This window comes from Neofelis nebulosa, chromosome 4 (genome assembly GCF_028018385.1).
Source record: "Neofelis nebulosa isolate mNeoNeb1 chromosome 4, mNeoNeb1.pri, whole genome shotgun sequence".
Lineage (NCBI taxonomy): Eukaryota > Metazoa > Chordata > Mammalia > Carnivora > Felidae > Neofelis > Neofelis nebulosa.
The window spans coordinates 34,508,808-34,533,812 of record NC_080785.1 but is presented as its reverse complement, the minus strand read 5'-3'; the positions used below and the strand labels follow the sequence as shown (position 1 = coordinate 34,533,812).

At 36.4% G+C, this 25,005-nt stretch overlaps 1 protein-coding gene and 1 long non-coding RNA gene across 4 annotated transcripts in view; one reads left to right on the top strand and one right to left on the bottom strand.

Annotated features, from left to right (window-relative positions):
- Positions 1 to 25,005, top strand: part of MET (MET proto-oncogene, receptor tyrosine kinase) — a 113,161-nt gene that overhangs the window by 59,938 nt on the left and 28,218 nt on the right. For all 3 annotated transcript variants that reach the window (XM_058724514.1, XM_058724515.1, XM_058724513.1), the window contains exons 4-11: positions 5,726 to 5,860; positions 6,641 to 6,814; positions 11,695 to 11,855; positions 13,684 to 13,786; positions 13,897 to 14,033; positions 14,726 to 14,887; positions 15,919 to 16,018; positions 19,583 to 19,801. In XM_058724514.1, coding sequence (XP_058580497.1) covers positions 5,726 to 5,860; positions 6,641 to 6,814; positions 11,695 to 11,855; positions 13,684 to 13,786; positions 13,897 to 14,033; positions 14,726 to 14,887; positions 15,919 to 16,018; positions 19,583 to 19,801 — 1,191 coding nt within the window. The remainder of the gene's footprint in view (positions 1 to 5,725; positions 5,861 to 6,640; positions 6,815 to 11,694; positions 11,856 to 13,683; positions 13,787 to 13,896; positions 14,034 to 14,725; positions 14,888 to 15,918; positions 16,019 to 19,582; positions 19,802 to 25,005) is intronic.
- LOC131509095 (uncharacterized) lies at positions 1,817 to 3,135 on the bottom strand. Its single transcript, XR_009260288.1, has 3 exons — positions 2,791 to 3,135; positions 2,517 to 2,680; positions 1,817 to 2,070 (listed from the first exon to the last, which is right to left on the bottom strand). It is a non-coding gene; the product is annotated as an uncharacterized LOC131509095 (long non-coding RNA).

Below are 25,005 nucleotides of genomic sequence, written 5' to 3'. Positions count from 1 at the left end.
AGAAGCCATACGTTGAAAATGCAAATTGAACTGTTGGAGGTTATGTAAATATCTGAAACGTCTAAAAACCTTACCCCTTCATCAAGACTTAAGTGAGTTTCTTATTTCAGGCCATTCATATATTTAGGCAATAGATATACCTTTAGGACCTACTATGTGCCCAATCCTGTATTGGGAACTACAGTTAAAGCAGACCCACTCTAGATCCGTAAGGTCACACCCAGTTACAACCCAGGCTGTTTATTAATGGTGTCATCTCCTCTCACATTTTTTTCTTTCAATTCACATTTTTTTCTCATTGAGTTTCAAACTCCAGCAATTTGCATCATCTTTCATGACAAATGAAGTTTTCCTCATTCCCTAACAAAAGTCCTCTATTTTTCTTTGTTTTTAAATTAGAAATCAGTCTAGATGTTATCACAGGTTCCATTCAGTTCTATTTGCCTAGAAATTGAACTGTATATATTCTGTTCTTACAAAAGGAAATTTTACTTTGATCCTCAATTAGTATATGTGCTGCCAAAGCGAGCGCTACTTTGATCTTCAAAAAGCAGTGGGGCCCAGGGTGCCTGGATGTCTCAGTTGGTTAAGTGTCCAACTCTTGATTTCAGCTCAGGTCATGATCTCACTGTTCGTGAGTTCAAGCCCTGTATCAGGCTCTGCACTGATAGTGTGGAACCTGCTTGGGATTCTCTCTCTCTCTCTCTCTCTGCCCATCTCCTGCTTGTGTGCATTCTCTCTCTCTCTCTCTCTCTCTCAAAATAAAATAAACTTAAAAAAAAAAAAAAAAGGCAATAGGGTCCAGGGAGTGTGCTGCATCTCCCACTCTGATTCTTCTAGTGAAAATCCACTTTTATTCCATTTTTTACCCCTTTCCCATCTCCAGCCTCTCTAGGACCTTGTTGTACAGAAGTCCAGTCTGATCCTGAGGGGATATTTAGGACACAGGTTGGGAGGCTAAGCAAGTGATACCCAGGTTCTCAGTCTTGGGCAGGAGGAATGGATGGGAGACTGTACATCTCGAGAAGTAAGCTTGCCTTTTACTTAATTTAAGCAAACATTTGGCAGAGAAATGCAAACCAAAATCACAATGAAGGATGACTTCACACAACTATGGGTTGGCTATAAATAATCAAGAAAATGGAAAATAACAAATGTCAGTGAAGTTGTGGAAAAATTAAAACCCTCATACATTGTTGGTGGGAATGTAGAATTGTGCACACCTATGGAAAATGGTATGGCAGTTCTTCAAAAAGTTAAATATAGAGTTATTGTAAATCTGACATTTCTGCTCCTAAGTATATACCTGAGAAATGAAAATATATGTTCTCACAAAAAGTTGTATATGAATGTTGATAGTAGCATTATTCACAATAGCCAAAAATGGAAACAGCCCAAATGTCCCATCAGCTGCAAATGCATAAATAAAACATGGTATATCCATATAATGGAATATTATTCAGCAATAAAAAGGAATGAAGTACTGATACATGTTCTAACATAATGAACCTTGAAAATATTATGCTAAGTTAAAGAAACCGGTCACAAAAAAATCACATATTGTAGGATTCAGTTCATTTAAATGTCCCGAATAGGGAAATCTATAGAGATAGAAGGTAGATTCATGGTTGCAAGAAACTGGAGGGTGTGAGGAGATAAAGAAGATGATAGCTAAGAGGTGTTGGGTTTCTGTTTGAGATAATGACAATGTTCCAAAATTGGTTGTGGTGATGGTTGCACAAATCTGTGACTATACCAAAAACCATTGAACTGTCCACTTTAAAAAAATGAAGAGAAAGCGACATACAAATATCTCATGTTAAATTGTATTCATCATTCTTAAGGAAAATTAAATTTTGAAACAGTTTAATCAAAAATAAAGCTCTAGTAGCACCTGCATGGCTCAGTTGGTTAAGCGTCCAGTTTCGGCTCAGGTCATGATCTGGCAATTCACAAGTTCAAGCCCCATGTCAGGCTCTGTACTGACAGCTCAGAGCCTGGAGCCTGCTTCAGATTCTGTGTCTCCCTCTCTCTCTCTACCCCTCCCCTGCTCACACTCTGTCTCTTTTTCTGAAAAATAAATAAACAGTAAAGACTTAAAATAAATTAATTAAAAAAAGATTTTAAAATAAATAAATAAATAAATAAATAAATAAATAAATAAATAAATAGAACTCTGTGCATGGGTAAGGGAATCTGGCCCTTACATATTTGAAGATACATCATGCAGAATTATGATTCTAGGTTTATGGATTTTGGAGCCTAACCACAAAGGTTTTATTTTATTTGTACATATATTTCTTCCCCATGTCTTCTCCCATATCATTTGAGATCACAGCCGCAACAATCAAGTACATTTAGATTCCTCCCTAGTCCCTCACACCCAAACATATTAGTCTTATATTTTCAGGAGCATTAAAGAAAAAGGCGGGTATTTTTTGAGATAAACATTAAAAATTAGTTGTCAACATAGTAGAAACTCAAAGATAATTGCCATTCTTCTATTTTATACTTACCCTAAGATTGCCAAACTATTTGTCCTAAGCATTAAATTTAAATGACAGATTTAGTTCTGTCCTTGAAACTATCTCCATGATGACCAAAAGGAACTTCTAATTTCTTAAAAGCATTGCTTCAGGGATATTTTGAAGTTAAAGTGGTTATTCCATTATTTGGAATTCTAGCAATAAGATAAAGTGAGAAATTAATGATAGAAAAGCGTTCTTGGCATGTTACAGCAGTAGGTATACCTGTAGAGAAAGGGCTAATGATCAACAAAAAGGTATTTACATCTGTGATATGACCTCTACTTAAAATTCCAGGTATCTCAATTTTCCACACAGCCTTCCCATCTTCTCTGGTTCATCCCATTTTCTGTATGAAGCCCCACTCATCCTAGCTCATGCTCAAAAGTAGAGCTCACTGGCTCTACTAAGTAACATTTCCTCTGTACCATCAAAAACTATTCAGATGTAGTCTTTCTCCTTAGGCACACTTAACTTGTGCAGCCAAGATTGCTGAAACAAGGAGGATTGGCAAGGCAAATATATTGGGAAATTTGTTTTAATGCTTTGACTCACAAGTGGCTCTTGAGAGCTCAGAGTTGAAGCTTTTTATTAGTATTTATTCTGGTGCTCCAAGAGTGTAGCAGTTGAGTGTTTAAGAAGAGGTCAAGCAGTCAGATTCTAGCATTAGATAAAGCTCCTTGGAAACCTGACTCTTGTACTTCCTAGCTAAAATTCTGTCTTATTTTCTTTATGGAAAATATTAGTACCTACCTTATACGATTATTGTGAGAAGTAAACAAAATGTCCATTTAAAGCTCTTAACACAATGACTGGCTCAGTTACCATATATATGGTGCTCTCCAGACAAGAAGTCTTAGGGAATACACTAAATCGATTCCAGTTCCAGAGGTGCAAAGAGCTTCTTTATGAAAAGAGAGATAAAGGTTAATCCTTTCTGGGAAATGAACATTTGGATGGACTTCAGATATTTGATAAAGTCAAAGATGATGACCTCGTAATTAGGAAGGAATTGCTTATTATAGATGTGGGAAATGATATTAAAGAGAGCAAAAAACATAGGAGAAAAAAAGGGTACTAAGAGTTGATTGTTATATAGCAGGTCTGAATAGAATGGAAGCACAAGACAAAGAGAGGCAAAATGGAAATATTCGTAGGAAGGTTCAGGGGGATGAATAATCTTCAGTGAAGTGGAAAGCACAGAATGAGGCAGAGAACAGAGTCTGGTTATTAAGGGAGACTGAGGTTTTGTTTTGATTTTGACATGTGTGAAAGATTTTTTTTTTTTCACCTTTGTAGTTGAAAGTGATTGGCAACAATCAGGGATATATGGGAAAAAATGAGGGTTGACAGATAGGAAAAACAAGTGGTGAGCACCAGAAGTGAGTCAAAATTGAAAAATTATATAACTGAAATATGGATAATTTGGGATAGAGGCTCTAGAAGTCTAATGTCCTGATAATTCTGCTTGTAACCTGCACCCAGCAGGAGGTAGGACTGGTAAATCAAACTTCTTTTTACTTTGGCTACAAAAGTCACAAATAACTATTTGGCCTACATTTAGGAATAACGGTTCCCATCCTTTCCTATCCTGATCAAATGACCTGTGATCCGTCATTTACTTCTGTGCAAAAATAGCCACCCTGCTTAATGGAGATGTTTTGAAAGTATTGCATGTTTGGAATAGAACATGTGTTAGAAAAAAAATGTCATGATGTTTAACTTTTAAAGACTGTATGTGAATTTGGTTAGTTTCTCTATCAACAACCCACTCTCTGGAAGCAAATTAGGTACTTTGGAAATCTTCCCAAATTGTTTCAAGCTACTTGACTCCTTGTGCTGAGGAAAAAATTTACTGCTAGCTCTCCAGGACATTTATATGTTGTGTGTGAGTTTGTTAGAGTACTAAGCAGTTAATTTTCATTCCCATTTTACAGATAAGAAAGGTGAGGTAGAGGGAATGGTTATTTAATCATAACCTCACAGATGCCCATGTTTGTCCTGTGATTTCATACCCACAACAAATAAATACACTTTCAATGAAACAAAAAAGGATATTTGGGATGTCAGGCAATTTCACAAAGTCAGTTTCAAGCCCAGAGCTGCATGCAGTAAGCCTCCTGCACCTCATGTAGATGCAAACCCACGGCCTATTAAGAATGAAAATCTTTCTGACCACTCTTTTTATTTTCTAATGTTTATTTATTTTTGAGAGAGAGACAGAGTGTGAATGGGGGAGGGTCAGAGAGAGAGGGAGACACAGAATCCAAAGCAGGCTCCAGGCTTTGAGCTGTCAGCACAGACCCCAGCATGGGGCTTACGAGATCATGACCTGAGCTGAAGTCGGCCACTTAACCGACTGAGCCACCCAGGTGCCCTTCTGAGCACTCTTAAATACTCCTGAAGTCTGAGTGTTCATCTCAGATTGTCATTCAGATTTTATCCCTGGACTTCATTATTACTGGGTTCTTGCAGTAGAGAAGATGGAAATTATATAGCCTGAGAAACATCCCAAATTAGAAATACCTGAAAGCAAGAATGACACAAGTCCTCAAACTCCATTTCCAAGGCATTGTTAAAACCATCAGGCCTTATTGTAAAACCAGGCCAAGAAGAACTTTATAATCCAAGAAATAACATCTGATAGGACGATGGTTTATAAAAATGACATTAAAGTACCTGAAGGCCTATTTTGATCTCAGAAGATCTATAAATATGGCTTAAGAGTTAGCAAAGCTGGAACTAGATTCGGGTCTCCAGACTCCCTGTCTGCTAACCTTTCCATTACATCAAGGAAAGCTGCCCAGTGAGGAGGGGAAGGAAGATAGATTTAAAAAATAATCTGAAATCCTTGTAGCATAAGTGAGGTCTTCTGTTTTGGAGAGAGTTTTGGCTCTTCCAGTTCCCCATACAATTGTGAGGATTTGTCTGCATGCACCGGCTGATTGACTGAAAGATCTCCTTCTCAATAAACCGTTAAAAGATCATATGCAAAAGTCTGTCTTGGGGGTTCAGATGAACTCTCTTCACAGCAGGAGATTAGGAGATGTTGTATTGATTTACAATGAGGTAAACTGTTGGGCCTTCTCTTCAGATACCCACAAGCTCTCCTAATCTGTTATTAACATTATCATCCACATTTTCCACTTATATTTAAACTGAACTCATTGGACTAAGGGTGTTTGTGTTTTGTTTCTCAGGTTGTGGTTTCTCGATCAGGATCATCAACCCCTCATGTGAATTTTCGCCTGGATTCCCACCCTGTGTCTTCAGAAGCAATTGTGGAGCACCCATTAAACCAAAATGGCTACACACTGGTTGTTACTGGAAAGAAGGTAAGCCCCGTTCCCACAGGGAGGTTCCAGGGCTGTAGTTTTTCCTGAGTGGATATTTAAAGCATGTATCATATGACCCTTTTTAAGTTTTGTTTTGGTCTTGGATTCACCTCTCCTTTCTCAGGTTATTTCTTGAGTATTCCAGAGATCTTCTGAAGCCAAGTTAAATTTTTATTTAGGAAGACTGGACCAAAGGGAGGTCCTCCTTGTAATGTGTACTTCTCCTTTTGTCCTGTATTTCTCAATGAGAAAAACAAACATGCAGAATGAGAATTACAGTCCTAAGGGCAGACTCTAGTGCAGGCTGGTAAGTCCTGAAATGTACATTGGAATCTGACACCAGCCAGCAATCCCTCTTCCCTGAGAGGAGATGCATCTTGATGCTGAATGATGTGTAAACTTACTTAGAATTTCCCAGGGGTCAAGTGTGTTTTCCAGCAGCTTATATTAAACTCTCTTATGTTTTAAAATCACACTTCAGATAGAGCAGAATGTCCCTACTAAATAAAACTTCTAACATTGCATGACAGTACTTATGTTCCCTGGACAGTAATGGTAATGTTTATCACATATGTGCCAACAATAGAAGAAAGGAAGGAATTTGGTTTTTTGATTTAAATCACTTAACCATTATTACATTACATGTTTTTTACACATTGGTGCTATCTCTAGTAGACTCTATACGATTATAGTTACATATATCTTTGGGGTATTTACTTTTCATTTAACAAACCAATAAAAAACCTCTCTGGAAGCTCTTTCCAACACTTTTCTTCACAGATCACCAAGATCCCACTGAATGGCTTAGGCTGTGAACATTTCCAGTCCTGTAGTCAGTGTCTTTCTGCCCCTCCCTTTGTGCAATGTGGCTGGTGCCACGATAAATGTGTGCAACTGGAGGAATGCCCCAGTGGAACATGGACTCAAGAGATCTGTCTGCCTACAATCTATGAGGTAGGAATCTGTCAGCTCTCATGTATATTTTTTGGTAAACATAAATCCCATTGATGAAAAAATTCCGAACTCAGTTTATTCATTTGGCTGTGAGACACCAGTGAAAACACCATCTCCCTCCAAGGTTTTCCTTCAAGGTGGCATTTGGGCACATCACCCTGAGACCTGTACCTGAAGTGCTTGCTTCACTCTCCCTAAGTAGTTCTCTCCTTGAGCAGTTGCTCTCCTTTAGTGCTTTGTGAATAAAAGAATGGTGGCTAGTGAGCAGCATGGCTCCCCATTTCCTTACCCTGGGACTTTTCCTCCTGACTCATTTGACTCAGTGGTTTCCTCACCACCTACTTAATCTGCCAGGTGCCCAGAAATGAGCCTCCATTACACACAGAGATCTGCTCATAGAATAACCCAGAATCTTAAGCTGAACCATGCAAGCTAGGGATGCCAGCCATGCAGGAGCAGATAGGACAGAAAGTTTCTTCCTGTCTGATGCATAGATGGTGGCCTTGTCTCATCACACATAAGACTGGAGGTTACTGGGGTGCCTGGTGGCTCAGTCAGTTAAGTATCCATAACTCTTGACTTCCGCTCAGGTCATGATCTCACAGTTTTGGGGATTGAGCCCTGCATGGGGGTCTGTGCTGACAGCACGGAGCCTGCTTCAGATTCTCTCTCCCTCTGTCTCTTCCCCTCCCCCACTCGTGCTCGCTCTCTCTGTCTCTGTCTCTGTCTTTCTCTTTCTCTCAAAGTAAATAAACTTAAAAAAAAAAAAAGACTAGAGGTTACCCCCAGAACAATAGGGGAGGCAAGTAGTCATTGAACACTCATGGGTAGCTAACTCTCTCAAAGTTCCTAGAAGAACAGTATAGGTACAGCTGATGACTATACTAACATCTATACTCTGTGAGCCATTTCATTCTTTGATTCATTCCAAAAATATTTATTGAATACAAACCATTCTTCTAGACATTAAGGAGGCACTCTTCTAGACATTAAGGAAATGTAGTTGACCAAGACAAAAGTGCCTCCTAGAAAACTTAGCTTCTACTGATGAACTCAATTGACATTGTAGCCATGCTCTCTAGCTCTTTGCTGCCTTGTTTAAGCATATATTTGGCACTATGAAAATCGTCATGGCATTTTTTTAAATGTCTTGGTCCAAATATATTTTGCTTGAAAATAATTTTCTGGTGAGGACCCGATATGTATTTTCCCTGTCCACATATAGAACAGTTGAACTTTAGTAAATGATTCTTGTGAAAGATTCAAGTTAAAGGTCTCGGTCTCCTGGTGCAAGCCCAAGTAAACAAAGTGTGCAAGTCAGAATGAGAACCCCCCCCCCCCCCGCAAAGTGCATGGCTGTTTTCATTTAGTTACGGTTTGGGGCAAGATTTGTGCAGGGTGACTGGGTTTTAAACCAAATTATTTTCTGTTAGGTGAGACACAGTTACTAAGATTTAGTTTGATCAGTCAGGAATAAACTAGAAGATAATAAGAAAACAAAGTTAAATCTACATGCACTCTTTCTGTTGTCGTTGTTTAGTATATTTGTAAAACCACATGCAATGTTATACTTTTTTAAACACACAGCCTTGGCAATTTGAGACACTAGAAATCTGAACTCAGCAACTCCATGAAAGAGATATGGGAAGAGTATATGTGATGTGTGTGTGTGTGTACGTGTGTACATGCAACTGAATTACACCAATTTCATTTCTTCAAAAGTAGCCAAACTGGTGTTTTAAATACAGAGCACGGAGAACCTGTATAAGTAGAACATTTAATTTTGACCAATGTTCTTCCTTTTATGACTCATGAAAGCCATATTAAAATGGTGTTTTAAAATGACTAAATATCTTAGAATTTTCTGGAACCAGAGAATCTCTGACAGTGTTTAAATCTCCCTCCTCTCTCTCCTTTCCTAACTCCACCTTTCTGTAGTTGGTGATTTTTGAAAGGTTGCATTGCATCATGCACAAGTCAGTGAGGCTTGGGCTGTATGGTTAGGAGGAAAGTAGTGCAGCTGAGTCCATAAATCCTTTTCAGTTCATAGTTGTTAGGAAGATTTCATGCTGCACTAGACCGTGACAGTTAGCATTCTTACTGCAAAAAATAAGACAGATTATTCATCTATTTCTTATCTGTCTTAAATACTATGGACACAAAACCCAACTAGTGTATTGTTTTACTTTCCAATAAATGTAAGTTAACCTGCTTTTCAAGGTACGTGATGTTCAGTGGCTGAAATTCTTTGCACTTCCACATATGAGAGATTTCAGGATTGCAAACCCATTATTTTGTTTCACACGTTATCTGATCTCATACTTGAAGAGCAAAGAGAAATGTTTCAGAAAAGGAAAAGCACTTTCCAATGTATTCTGAATTTATTGAGATAAAATTGTCATATCTTATAGGATTGAATTCAACCCCAGTGAGACAATAAAACTATTTATTAATTGATCAGAAGATTCAGATAAGAAGCAACAGCAATATCTTATGGGGCACGGGGGTCATTCAGGCAAAACGCTACCACCACTGTATTTGTGACTTTTTAAGTACTAAAGAGGCAAATTCTAATTTTCCAGGAAGGGTTTGTTGTTGTTTTAGTGTTCTCTTGTATTATCTTGATAGGTTTTGAAAATGTGATCATTTAAATCATTTCCACCTGTTGAAAGGGCACCAGCTGCTTTTGTGGCTGTTTCTCCCCTGTCCAGACAGGTGGGAGATCTGCGTTTGTGGCTTTATGCTGGACACTCCTTTCCTTCCCACAGAGTTTCCCTGCCCTTTAGGATAACTCAGAGTTTGCCAGCTCATTGTTGGTTCTGTCCAAGGGTGTGTTGTCCAAAACCACTTCCTTCCTTTTCCCCTGGAAGATTGAACATTACCCCATAAACTAAGGGGGAAATGCTCGCATACTCCACTCTAGCATCTCAGCCCAGGGAAGAAAGCTAAGTTCAGCTGGCCTTTCAAATCCTGATCTTCCATCTAGCAGACATTTTTATAATATTCATTTCTGTTTGCCAGTACACCAGCTGAACAACTCTCATTGTGTTTTCTCAAATCATCATTCCAAGTGATGATGTATGTAGATGACAGAGTTCAGTTTTTACATAGAAAGGGGGGATCTGGGCAGCAGGATCAGGCCAACATCAGTCTTAGACAGCTGTTTTCTATGGGGAAGCCTCCTCCTTAAACAAGGGAAAGGCAGCTGTGTGGCTGCTTCAGGCTGAAGAGAGTCCGGAAGGGTTAGGTGTCTTGTTCTCTCCTACTGGATTTCTAACATAATAATAAATTTTTTTCTAGCAGTTCTTATTTGACTAGACATGGACGAGGTAAGTTTTCATGAAAGGCACAACTGTGTAATGGATTTTATGGGTAAAATAGCTATCATAAAAGCATTAAGCTAAGACTTTAAAGAGGTTTGGTAACAAGGGTAAGTTAAGACTTTGGTTTGCGATTATTTACTTGGGATGAATAGGAATGTTTGCAAATTTGAATTTTGCTAAAAGCCCTTCTAAATTGTGAAAGAATCACTTTTAGACTTTTACTAACTGGTCTTTAGCAAACACTTTTACTGGTTTTTGAGTTGTCTCTATGGTGGTGCTATGTTTTCCCACCATTGTACTTTTCCAGCACAATTTACAATATGTCCTCCCCAAAAGAGCATTTCCTTTCTCAATTGTCACAAAGCTGCTGAGGAGAAGCTTATTTTTAACTTAGAAATTTGTTTTGTTTTAATAGTTTTAGCCTAAGAACAGTTGTCTTGTAGACTTCATAAGCACCTACTGCTATCTTATATCGCAGTTGCCAGAGTTTTGTTAATGAACTCATGTTTTACTTTCAACACACCAAAAGTGAGCCTGCAATAATAAAATGAATGTATGTATTTAACATAGAATATGGGAGAGAAAAAAAGTCAGCTCTAGAAATGAGATGTAAAATAATGCCAAGAGAGATAATTAGAAACATTGCTACAATACAGATTACATTTGGGGCTCTCTCTAGTTTTGTTTTTTTTTTTTTATATCCATTTCTAATAGAAATAATGTATTATATTTATTTAAAATTATATCATTTTTTAAAAGCTGGGTGTGTCAACTAACCAGCTTGTCTATAGAAAACAGGGACCATATTTAAAGGAGAAAAGAAAAATTCCGAATCAGTAATAAATGTGAATTAGCAAGTATAAAGAAATAGATTCACCTATTCATTTGTTAGTGCTTGGCACATAGCAAATAATTTATAATGAATAATGAATGAGTGAATGCCAGATATATATTGAATACCATCTTTGTGTTTGGTCTTATGATAGCTGCTGAATGCAATTATGAAAACACTGGACACCAAGAGGTGTTTTTACTGTGTGAATTTCTTCTCTGGGTGGGGAGTACATAGCACAAGACTATAGCAAACACCCAGCTGGTGCATGGAGCAAGGCACATATTGGTGCTTGGCTTCTAGGGCACATGAAGGATTTTTGATCAGAGTTTGATCTGGAGGCCCATGAAGGAGTTATAATGAGAGTTACAAACATGTAAAAGTCTGGGCCCAAACTGTGTCTATTCCAACCTAGAAGATTACTAGATGAATTCACTTCAGAGTGACCCACAAAGACCCTTCATTTCCACCCAGGCTGAATCTGCTTTCTGTCCCATCTCTGGATCTCCCGAAAACAGCTTTTATTCATCAGCATGTTAGGTAATTTTCATATTTGTTCCAGATTCTGTGAAATTTGTGACACTTTTTCAGTTTTGTTTTTTTGTTTTGTTTTTTTAGATAGTGGCAGGATAGAAGAATTTTAGACTGAGGATATATATTTTGTTTTGCACACAAATGAAGGATAATGTCTTGAATTTTTTTTAAGTTTTTGGTTATCCTTGTAGGTTTTCCCAACCAGTGCACCCCTGGAAGGAGGAACAATGCTCACTGTGTGTGGCTGGGACTTTGGATTCAGGAGGAATAATAAATTTGATTTAAAGAAAACTAGAGTTTTCCTTGGAAATGAGAGCTGCACTTTGACCTTAAGTGAGAGCACAACAAATATGTAAGGATCTTAAAATGTTTTGCTGGGGTGTGGTTGGAAAACAGGTTGTGTTTCAAGATGAATGCTTGTAAAATTATCCCAAAAGTCCATGTCTTGAGTTAAAAAAGGGTCTTGGCCTTGTAACATCCCTAGTGGAACTGTTTTGTTTTTAATCCTATTTACTTACCAGGATTAATAAAGAAGAAAGGTGACATTACCTAGTAAGGAAAAGAAGAATCCAGCATCTGGGAGTTTTGAAACCATTTTTGTTACATTTCTTCAGAAATTGTTTGGGTAGATTTGAAAGAACAGCACTGGCTAGGGTTGCTCCATCTTTAAAGTCTTCAAATATAGAGTCTCCAATGGCTTTTTCTATAAAAATCAGTAAACAGCTCAATATAGACCCTGTCTTCTAAATTCACTTTCTAAACCTCAGAAATGTAGTGAAGCAGCTCAGTCATATTTTTGAGAATTCTTTTTCTTTCTTTCTTTCTTTCTTTCTTTCTTTCTTTCTTTCTTTCTTTCTTTCTTTCTTTCTTTCATGCATTTAAATTTATCTTCAGTTGATATTTATTGGTACTGTAATGGAAAGGTATCTCATTTAGCCATTCCCAAATCCCAGGAGATAGCAATACTAGACCTATTTTACAAAGGTGGTACCTGAAGTTCAGAAAGGTGGAGTGTAGTTTAGCAGAGGCAATCCAGAGAATAAGAGCTTAATAGGCCTTCTAACTCAACTCTCCTGATCCAAGATACATGCTTCTTCTGCCATTTTCTACATGTACCTTCTATCAAATGTAAATCCCATAATGAACAGAGAATCCAGAAGTTTTTAGTTATCATTTAGTAATAACAATCAAACATTTCAAGTTTTATGGTTGAAACTATCCTATCAAGTGATTATTTTATACCTTGTAGAATTTCTTCCAGGGCTCAGAGGTCTAAGTCTACTCATTTACTGAAACCAAAACGTCAAGTAATGTCATACTTGTTAATGGAAAAACAAATCCATTCTAGAAATCTTCCTTGTAAGTTCTTACTCCTTGCATTATATATTATAACCTGTAAAAGTGAAACATAATTCATTTTCTTCTTTGAATAGTTGTTTAACAAAAAAAATCATATTTATACTTTTTCAAGACTATAACATTATTAATTCAAAAAGAATTATATGGAGGGGCACCTAGGTGGCTCAGTCAGTTAAGCATCCAACTCTTGTTTTTGGCTCAGGTCATGAGATCATGGTTTGTGAGATCACGCCAGCACAGAGACTGCTTGGGATTCTCTCTCTGCCTCTCCCCTGCTTGTGCACTCTTTCTCTCTCTCTCTCAAAATAAATAAATGTTTTATTTTATTTTATTTTTTTAACATTTAAAAAAATAATTCTATGGAAAGTCTGTCACAAAAATAATTTCATTATTTTTAAAATAATTTAAATACACACATGATACATGTAATTACAGAAATGTGCCTGTTGACATTCTTTAATGAAGAGATTTGGTTTATTTATTATTATCCCATTGTTTCATATGCTGTTGAAATATTTATCTTAAGAATACCAAACATTATGCCTACAATTTTAGAGGATTACACTTAGATTATTATGAATTTTTCAGTTGGTGAGGTCTGCACAGATGAGATTTAACTGTTGCTGTTTTGTCTGTGTGAAGTGTAATAGTACAGAACTAGAAATATATAATTTTTAGCCCTAATGCTTACCACAAAACTCTACTTGCTATTCAGAGTATCCAGCTCATCATAATTTAGAGCTAATGTTCCTTCATATAAAACAGCCAAACCAGAAAAAGCCTTTGGATTTGCAACATATTAAACTTTGGGTTTTTTTCAGGTTGAAATGCACAGTTGGTCCTGCAGTGAATGAGCATTTCAATATATCCATAATTATTTCAAATGGGCGAGGGACAGCACAATACAGTACATTTTCCTATGTGGTAAGTCTAAGCACTACAGTTCTCATGAACTAGGATATTTGGTACCAAATTTGTTTAGTTATAAAATCAACAAGTTACTTTGTTTTGTTTTGTTTTTATTTCCCATCCAGGATCCTGTAATAACAAGTATTTTTCCAAGTTATGGTCCTAAGACCGGTGGCACCTTGCTTACTTTAACTGGAAAGTACCTTAACAGTGGGAATTCTAGACACATTTCAATTGGTGGAAAAACGTGTACTTTAAAAAGGTGTTGTGAATTTACTTTTTGTTGTATCAGTTAAGTAGGATTAGTATCTGTACCTAACAAATCAAGAAGAGATTGTTTTGTTTTGGTTTTTTTTGTGGAGGAAAATCAGGATGCATATTATTTACTCCCATACTGACAAAATTTCTTTTCCCATATCCATCTACCTTTTTGCTGACTTTTTTACCCTTCCATTATGTTTATTAATTCCACTTTTAAGTTTCATCTTCCCATCTACCTTCTCTACTGTTACATTACATCTTAGTATCCTAGCTATGCTGTGAGCTGTGAGATTCTGGTAATTGACAGTAAATTAAAATAAACATTTCCATCAATATTTACAATTAGATTAAATCACTTTGGGGAGGTGAGAAACATGGGGGAGATTGGGTTTAGAAAGAAGTTATGTTTCTGTTTCTTAGAGGTGAAAGAGCTCAGTTTAATCAAGTACCAAAAAGATACTTTAAAAATTGCTTAAAATCCCAAATGTTCTGAAGTCAAAGATGGCTTGTCTATAACAAGGCTGAGTTTGGGATCCAGTCAAATGTAAATAGGCTGCATTAGAAAGAACTTTTTTCTAGACACATCTGGAAATTCTCATTTAGGAGCCATTGAGTGATATACTTTTGTGCATATAATTCTAAAATATGTATATCTAATAGCTAAGGTCAATTTTCTTAATTTTTTTTGTTCAGTGTGTCAGATAGTATTCTCGAATGTTATACCCCAGCTCAAACCATTCCAACTGAGTTTCCTATTAAATTGAAAATTGACTTAGCCAACCGAGAGATGAACAGTTTCAGTTACCAGGAAGACCCCATTGTCTATGCAATTCATCCAACCAAATCTTTTATTAGGTAAGTAAAAGCTTCTGATGGGTGTAAGAAAATAATGAACATACGGATGATTTGTCTGTCAAATAGCCAAGAGGAACTGCAGTTTTATCTCTGGCTTTGATGAGGTTGCATTTCTTTTAAAGGCTGCCTTTCCAATTCAGGAGTGAAAACTACATTCAGGTTCTGAGTACAACTTCATTTTATCATTGCTAGGTTCATGCCAAGAAACATTTTATCCTACTCTATTACGTTTTAAATGGATTTCAGTGAAATAGTTCAATGTGGCACCATAGTATTTATGCACTTATATACATGTCAATTCTGTACTAACTTTAGTGCCCAAAAGTGGAATTACCTTTTTTTCCTTCCATTCTTCAGTGTTTTTTTGCTCTGCCTACTTTAGATATAGCTTTTCCCTATACTAGATTACCTTTGAATCAGTATCTCATTGGATTCAGTTCAGTCTGCCTTGTTTCCATTAATTCTGCCAGTCTAACACAGTAAAGTTCGTTTTTCTTTGATTTATTTTTAAGAGAGAGAAAAAATATTTCTTTTGCATACTTTGTGGCTAAAAAGAAAAATGCATTTCTTCAACTGATGAAATAGGAATTTTTAAAAATATTTTCAAGTTAAGTAAGTTGTTTCCAAAGAAGAGTTACCACTGAACCTCTATTTGACTTTGGTTCTGACTATATCTTGCAATCACTACATGTGGTTTAATTTAACTTATTTCTTAAAATATTTGGTAGAGAAAGAACCTCTCCTTATTGCTGTGTTTATTTTATTTATTTATTTATTTATTTATTTATTTATTTATTTATTTATTTATTTTGAGAAAGAGTGTGAGTGCTTACATGTAAGCAGAGGAAGGGCAGAGAGAAAAAAAGAGAATCTTGAGAGGTTCCACACTCTCAAGTGTGGATCCCAACACGGGGCTTGATCTCACGAACCATGATATCACAACCTGAGCTGAAACCAAGAGTTGGAATGCTTAACTGACTGAGCTACCCAGGTACCCCTCAATATTGCTGTTTTTCTACTTTATTTTTCAGTGGTGGGAGCACCATAACAGCTGTTGGGAAAAACCTGAATTCAGTTAGTGTCCTAAGGATGGTAATAAGTGTACATGAAACAAGAAGGAACTTTACAGTGGTAAGTCCTTTGAGTGATGGTTGTACTTAAAGCTGTGCATCTCTACCTTTACCACTGGTTTTCGGTGTGCAGAGGACATTTGGGTTTTGCTTCTGATTGCTAGTTCCCTTCCTTGCAGCACAGGTCAAATAGTATATTTTATTCAGCAACTAAAATTATCTTGTCTCAGCCTAACATTGTAAAATGCACATATACACACAAAATGCTTAGACACAAATGATGAGTACCAACTTGAGGCAGTGTTTTTAAAGATAGTACAGATGGAAACTATGTCATTCCCTGTCTTAGTTCAGGCTGCTATAATAAAAACCCCATAGACTGGGTGGCTTAAACAACAAACACTTATTTCTCGCAGTTCCAAAGGCTGGAAAACCCAAGATCAAGGTGTCTGGTAAGGGCACTGTTTCTGATTTGCAGAAGACCATCTTCTCATTGTATCCTCACATGGCAGAGAGTGAAAGAGGAAGCAAGCTCTCTGTGTCTCTTCTTATAAGGGCGCTAACTCCTTCATAAGAACTCCACTAATTACCTTCCCAAGGCCCCATCTCCAACTACAATCATGCTGAGGATTAGGATTACAACATGTGAATTTGGGAGGGGCATAAACAGTCCATAGAATTCCTCTATCTCCCCCTTTTTTTAATGCAGCAGAGGACATTACCCCTATTATCCCTTTTGCTGTAATCTTGCAGCAGCATCCTTGTCTAAGTGGCAGGCACACTATGTATGTTCTTACATCCCAGTGTAAGAACGGTGTTCTTACTGTTCTTCTTGTCCCTTTGTTAGCATGTTATCAAGTAATGAGAAGGACCATTAGACTGATGTCCTAGACTGTTTGTTGCTTGGTATTTCTCCACCTTCCCTCCTTTTATTTGCAAAGTCAGTCAAAATTTAACTGAATGCCTCCTTCAAAGTGACCTATTTTGTGGTCTAACAATTTATATAGATCATATTAAAGTGGCAGTTTTCATTTAGACTTTAGGAAGGTTGAAGTTATTTACAAAGATTTCATATTTTTGTTGACATTTTTCTCTAATGTCAAATACCATAATCTAGTTGGACTTGTGCACTCAACTAAAAATGAAAGTTCTAAGTGCCCTCTCTCAAGCAGGGTCTTGATTGGGCAGGTGATAGATTGAATTATAGCACTTTCTTTTCTATTCACCATCCAATATTTCTTGAAGACTAAGGCCACAGTGTTCTTTAATTACAAAAACCAATTTGGGGCTAAAAATGTCAAGCCAAATCACCAAACAATAGGGTCACCTCCAATGAGATTTTTCTTGACCTTCTCAATCAGCCACATTGCATCACCTCTAAAGAGTATTATTAGATTTTTATCATATTCCTGAGAGATTGTACTCCAGGGAGTCACCGTATGAAGTAGAGAGCTTTAAAACCAATCCCCACACATGGCCACAAACAAAGTTAGAATACCACTGCTATTAATTTAAGGAACATCACTTCTTCACAGCCAAACAGAACAATTTTTCATTAACCAAGTAAGAATACCCTTTTTTGGTGTTGGCATGGGACTCTTTAGAAATCTGAGAAATGATTAGCAATATCTAATTTATGGTGAGCCTAGGTTATTAAAATAATGGCTAAATTTCCTCCTCCCTCACCAGCATTATGATGACATGTAGAACACCTTTGGCTTTATTCATTCATTTGTAATCAACTTTTTAATTTATTTAAAAATCTCTTAGGCGTGAGACATAAGAGTTCCATAACCCAAGGAAGATTCAAATAATGGTAGGAGATAAAAATCTTATCTCTACATATCTGAAAATATAAACTTCTATTGTTTTAGCCACAAACATATTAGCACAATAGAACTCTGCATTAGAATTGGACAAGAATGAAGAATTCTACTTGACTGTTGTTTATTGAGAACTACTTCATAAAGAAATGTGTGTTCTTCTGTGTTCCTTGGTGCTTATAGAATTTGAAGCTGAGCATGATGAATTGAACCCATTTATTATTTAACAAATAAAAACTCTTGGCCAGGTCTGATTTCAGTATACTGATCTAGCCATGATAATTTTTAAGTTCAACACACTCTAATCTTTTAAAATAAAAATACTAACCACCTCCTTAACAAAATTAATATTAATACACATTATATCCCAGAAGCCAGCAGTTTATTATATAGTTTTCCAATTTCTTGTTGTTAATAGAGAATTATTGTACTGGCAGTAACACTGTTCATTTCCACTTTTCAAGATGATAGGAATAAATAGCTTTTGGCATTATAATATGAATTTGATATAAAACTAACATTTTATTTCTATATCTATGTATCTGTTTTCTTTATCTGCTTACAGCATACATTTTAAAATGTAGGATAATTTTTTTTCATTATTTTTAAAAGAAAATATCAAATACTAAATTTTGCTTGTGCTTTTTATGTATATCCTGAGTCCTTTTTCTATTGTGGGCATAAGTAATTGTTTTATCTCCAACTCTACTTGTCAAAGAAAAGGAAATCTAAGGATGTTGTTGCTTGTTTGTCTTTTCCTTGGGGAAAAAATACAACCATTTAACCTCAAATGTGCCACTTTGTGTTGCTGGTTTAGTCTAAGCACAATCAAGAGGAAACCACATTTTCCAAACTTCCATAAATCAGAATTCCAAAGGGGAAGATTTGAAATGAGAGATGAAAACACATGAAATAATAATAGCAGAGACTTTGTAAAATAGTGTAGGAAAAAATCTACCAATATAGAATACATATAGAGAGAGAGCAAGAAGCCATATCGCATGGGAATTAAGTCAGTGAAGTTGAGCCAGTGACCTAGGACTTACGTTCCCACTTTGCCCCTCAGAGTTGTGTGACCTCGTCTAATGACACTAGCTCAAAAGCTTAGTTTCTTCATCTTGTAAAATGTGGGTAATCATAGCACCTCTCATAGAACCGTGAAAATTAAATGAGACCTGCCTGTAAAGTATTTTGCATAGAACCTGACACTCAGAAATTGAGGCTTAAAACACATCAAACAGATGACCCGACTACATAGCTAATTATAATGTCAGCAGTATGGTGCTTGGTAGTTGACGACAACATACTTTATACCATGTAGTATCACACACTTTTAATTTCAATTCTTACTTCAGAAAACTGAGTCTCCTAGCAAGGGCTTTGCCCTGATTGTCATGGCTTATTTTAAAGGTCTGATGTGAATCAAGGACTTCTCACCACACAAAGTCCAGCTCTCACTGTCCCATAGCTGTTTCATAAATGAAGAGGCAGTCCCTTCAGGTGACTGTCTTGTCATCTTAAGGAAAATAAAAGTGACAGAGGGAGAGCCAGCTTCAGATCCATATAGCTTATTCAAGGCAAATGAAGTTCTGCATTCCTTTAAAGATGGTGTTATTTGGATAATATTGCATCTATCATACTTTCCGAAATGTGTTCTTTAACATTAGGAAGTTAAATGCAGATTTTTTTTTTCAAAAATTACATATTTTCAATTGATTGTCTAAAACAATGAAATGTGGAAGTTGCTATTGATGTTGTTTGGCTGTATTCTGTCTACAGTGGATAATTGTGTCTTACTATAGGCATGTCACCATCGCTCTAATTCAGAGATAATCTGCTGTACAACTCCTTCACTGCAACAGCTGAATCTGCAACTCCCTCTGAAAACCAAAGCCTTTTTCATGTTAGATGGGATCCATTCCAAATACTTTGATCTCATTTATGTACATAATCCTGTGTTTAAGCCTTTTGAAAAGCCAGTGATGATCTCAATAGGCAATGAAAATGTACTGGAAATTAAGGTAAGAAACGCTTAAAGATATTCTCTTAAATCATCAACTTGAACTTAATTGACTTCATAGCTATATGAATAGAATTTTTGTACTAGGTCATTATCTTATACTACATCAGCAAATATCTAAACTCTGAAAAACAAATCTTTTTGGCATTAAGACTAAAAGGTAAGTGTAATCGTGGACTGCTTTTTAATGAAGCATTGAAAAATTGTTTCTTGTGTGTGTGTATTAAAAAGTAGCAAATATGGGACACGATCTGTTAAATAGGCTGCCTGTAATGCATTATCTTGCTGATGTTACACATTTCCCTGGACACCTAAATGTGCTCATTATAATATAAAAGGTAAGAGCTATGAAAGTAAATGCATCAATTGTAGTTCTGTACTTCCTTAGAATACTGGGAATTTTGTATCTGGGTATGGTCCTCTCTAAACTGATTTCTAAATGAGCTGGATTTCCTCTACCTTAGGAATATATTAGCCTCCAAATGTAATTTAATTGGAGAATAACAGATCGTTTTTTCTAACCCAGCCTGTTGCAACAAAGAACACTAAAGCCCAGGGAGTTTAAGTGGTTTGACAGGTGATGGAACAGTAGCAAAACAAAGACTAGAGTACAGCCCTCTTACATCACTTCAATCATTTTTACTTCAAGTAGTAAGTAATAAAATGGGCAAAATGATCAAGACTATATCAATAACCCCAGTCACATTTATCCTTCAACATATTGTTTTAGACATTCAGACTTTTTTTCCCTGAAAGATAGCCTGAATGCAAATATGAACAAACACAAAGTAATAGGATAGTTCTTGTTTACATGTAATGTAAGTTACTATAGATCATCTCACCCAAGTAATAATGTATTTCTACCAAAATTTTTCTGCTTTTTCAAAAAGATTTTATCCACAGCCAAATTCATGCACACATTCATAGTCATGTAAGTTTACTAACCTTGAATTGTGTTTTATACAATAATTAAGCAAGCCCAGCATGAAATTAAATGGAAGCCTGCTTCAGTGAACAGCATGTTTACCACAGCAAAGTTCTTTCATCTGCTTCTTTAATTAGTTTTAGAGAAGGAGAAAGAGCTTTTATCACTTCTTTTTTTTTTTCAATAAAACTAATCTAGTGTGACCTTTTGCTTTCAACAATTACTGTGTTTGCCATTTGAAAGATTCCATTTGGTTTTTCTTGATGAAAACAAAGGTTTATTTGCAAATGTTTTTACACCCAGATAAAGACTATTTTTCTGTTCCTGTATCTCTGATGGAAGGATTAGAGATAAATGGTTCTTTATCTGCCCTTCCAAGCATGGTCCTATATGGAAGAGAAAACTTATTTTTCTGTAAATTAAATACCCATTATTCAATGTCCTACAAAATTGTTGGACCTAGAAAAACATGATTTGACATCATCCTCAGCCTTTCAGTGCTATTCCCAACATGGCCCAAGGGATCTCCGCAAAGAGAGGCAAAACACTTTCTTTTTTTGCTTACTTACAGAATGATTCTTTTCTCTAACAAGTGTATAACATCTGTCATGTCACAGAGTGGTAGTCTGGGGAGAGAAGGGGTGGTTAGAAGGGATTATTTAGGTATCATCATTCAGTCTTCTTCCATACTCCATTTTCCTTATATATAAGAGGAAATCTAAGATGGAAGATTTGTGTGACAGCTGTTTAACCCTTTATCAGTTTCTCAAGTTAATCACATTATACCTCTGTCTCTCTTGGGACAGAAACAAAGGAAAGGAAAGCATGAGAAAAGAAAGAAAAGGCCCTTCTGGACATGCAGTAGACTGTTTTTATCAAAAGAAAGGATGGCATTTTATTTCATGTTGTGTTTGTCCAATTACCATTCAAAACATAAGTGTAAAGTAGATTCATATTCCATCAGTGAAAGCTATGGAGAGAATTATGTGTTTAGAGAGAGATTTGCTCCTTATTGCCAGGGAGAGTTCATGCTCCTCAAGCAGCCATACATACAAGAATTCCTTGCTAAAAAGAGATTGTGATAGTCTCCAGCCCTACTTGTGGGAACTGCCTCAGTCAGCAGCTGGCCAAATGAGTACACCATGACCAAGAGGGTCAGCCAAGTGTGGATCAATAGAATGTAGGAGAGACCAAGGATCAATCACTCCTAAGAATGAACCAGAAATCCCATCGACGTGGGAAGTAGTTTAGGGCCAAGGTTTCAAGTTAGCCAGGACCAGTTGTGGACAGTGGTCATCAAAAGTAGACCTGTCTCCTTTGGAATACATACCAGGGCACAACATTTATGTCAACAGTAACTCACAAATTTAGTGAAAGATTAGTTAATACATTACTTTGACATATATTATTTCATTTCAGAGTCACATAGACCTGTGAGGTTTAGAGGTCCAGTGACGATTATCCCCATTTATAGATAAGTAAACATAGGTTTAGAAGATTAGGTGATTTGTTGTGGGCCACCTAAGGAGCAAATAGCAGAACTAGGATTCACACTCAAGTCTCTTGATTTCAAATTTCGTCTTTCCACTAGATTACAATGCTTTTCACATCAACTTTCATTTAATGTATACCAACATACCTTTCATAATAGAGAAACTTTTCTATTATATGGTTTGTAGATATCTATACAGTTCCTAAGATGAAATAACCCTAGACTCTTCAAACAGAATTGATTTTTTACATATTTGTGAATAAATTCTATATTTTCCCTAATTATCTTATTATATGACTTTTTGTGCAAAAGTATATTTTCTGGAAAGTCGAGAAGCCCAGTATGTAATGCTGGAACAAAGTTTGTCTGACACTGACCTGAGGATTTATGTTATTTTGGAGCATATTGATATATATGGCCATAGGGATGCCTCAGAAGTCCAGTCTGGAGAAGCCAGCTAAAACAGGAAAAGGAGGACGGGAAGATTAGAGGTTTTACAGTGCCCCAACTAGCTAATGAAGAAACCATTTTAATTTTGGTTCGTGCAGCTTTCCCCAAATGACCAGGAACCTTCTTCTGCAAATGTCTGTCAACATCCTCTGGAACTCAGTTTTTAAGCCTCTATCAAGGTTCTTTGGCCTCGTCCCTAAGCTGAGGGACTCCTATCCTCTGGATGAAGGAGGGATGAAATCTCCCCCTTCCTACCCCTATCTCCCCCAGTTCACTGATTTTCTCTTGCCAAGCTTCCTGGACCATTGCCTCTCGGGGCCCAGCCTGCACCTCACTGCTTTAGCTGTCTTTCCCAGACTCAATCTTGTGGCCACCTGGATGTGTGAAATCTTGTAAGATCCCTCCTGCTACAATGCTATTTTTCAAATTTTACATACTGCTGCTCCCATCTGTTGTGTTCTGTAACCAGCTCAGACATGGATCCCGAGGCCTGAATCCTAGATGGAAACGCTGTGTCACACCTGGCCAGAGTTGAAGAGGAAAGGAATAAGGAACATCCTAATATAACACATTAGCAGAAATTACTTTTCACTTTAGAAATGTACTTATTTTAACATTACAGTGAAAAGAAAAACTTCTTGTTCATCTTTATATTCTCAGTAACTGGACATGTGTCTAACACACAGCAGATGATAGGTAGAATTTGTATCAAATGGAATTGATTTGCTTCATAACCTAGTCCCTTCTTGAACCTTAGTTCTCAATATGTAAAGCTAGAATGACAATAACACCTACCTCAGTAGGGCTGTCTTTACAAGATAAAATGAGATAATTATAATTCTAAATTGTTCTATGTGTATAGGGAATTAAAAACCAGAAAGTTTTTTCCTGTGCTGCTTTATTTAAAAGAATATATTACCATTTTAATGACTGAAGACCTGGGCCAAATTTATAAATATGTTCTTCTATTTCATAATAGTTAATATTAAATAATAAAAAGCAAATAATAAAAGTTCTAAACATATGCATTTTTCCCATAACTCCATAAAGCTGTGTTTATTTTAAATGACAAAAAGTACCCTATACCTTTTTTTTTCTGACTTGGGCCCATCTGCATATAGTAGTGGGCTGCCAGTATCACTTTTCTTGGATTATAGACTTTTAAAACAATTACACATACAAAGCTGATAATAATTACTTGTATGTCACTATTTATTGTATGTTCCTTACTAGGCACAAATGAAAAGGGGTTCAGTGTTTAGCTGAATGGTCTGTTTTTGTTTTAGAGAAACCTTTATGCAACATCCAAGGAGAGCCTCTGCCTAAAAGGAGCATTTGGAGTTCAAATGTAGTGTGTTCATCCCTTCCCCCAGCCTTCATTATTATCTAAGCAAGCAAGACACATTTTAGTCATTCCCTCATAAATCAAGCCCTTCAGCTCTTTAATCTCTTTTCTTTGTAATTCCCTGAATTCCCTCCAATATGTGAGTGAGTGCCTTACCCCTCCTCAGACCTAACCAACAAGTTGTCATTTGAAGCCCCAAAGTGACCTGTTAGATTTATGTGCTTTTATGTTGAATTGCCCTGTGTGGCTGACCTGGTTCAATGGCATACACACACTGCCTCTAGAAATATCTAGAAAATAGAAGCATACAGTTTGTCTCTATCCCATTTTATCTTAGAATCCAGATTTATGTTAGAAAAAAGTATTTCCTTCTATCTTCTTTTCCCAGAATGATTTCTGACCTACCAATCTATTGAGATCCATGTAAGACAGTGTACATAAAAGCAGTTTGCCAAGTATTAAAGATCACATAAAACAAAGTAGCAGCACTGTAGTTATTACTGGCTGCTGTTTGTCCATGTTTTGATATATCTCCTTTTTCACTTTTTAATAAATAACTGCACTTATTAAGTCTTGATATGAGAAGTTGTACCTATGTTTTCACTTCTTTTCCAAGGCTAACAATTGGTTTCTTCAACAAAATGTTGGTATTTTTTAAATGCTTTCAGTCAACTAAATATGTCAAGTTTCATATTTTTTTTAAATCCCCATGTAACTATAATTGGTCAGAATAATGTAATCATGCTCTCAAATCATAATGAGGGTCATACGGCATCTCATGGGACATTCTGTAAAAACGAGTTTATTTATGTATAAGATTCAGCTGTGAAGAAAGGATGAAAAGGATGAAAACTCAAACACAAAAGGAATATATTAACATAGATCAATTAAATCAGAATCTCTGGAGATGGGACCCAGGCATCAGTTATTTTGTAAAGCTCTCAATGTGATTCTAAAAGTGAAGCCAAGGTTCAGTGTCACTCCATGAGGCAG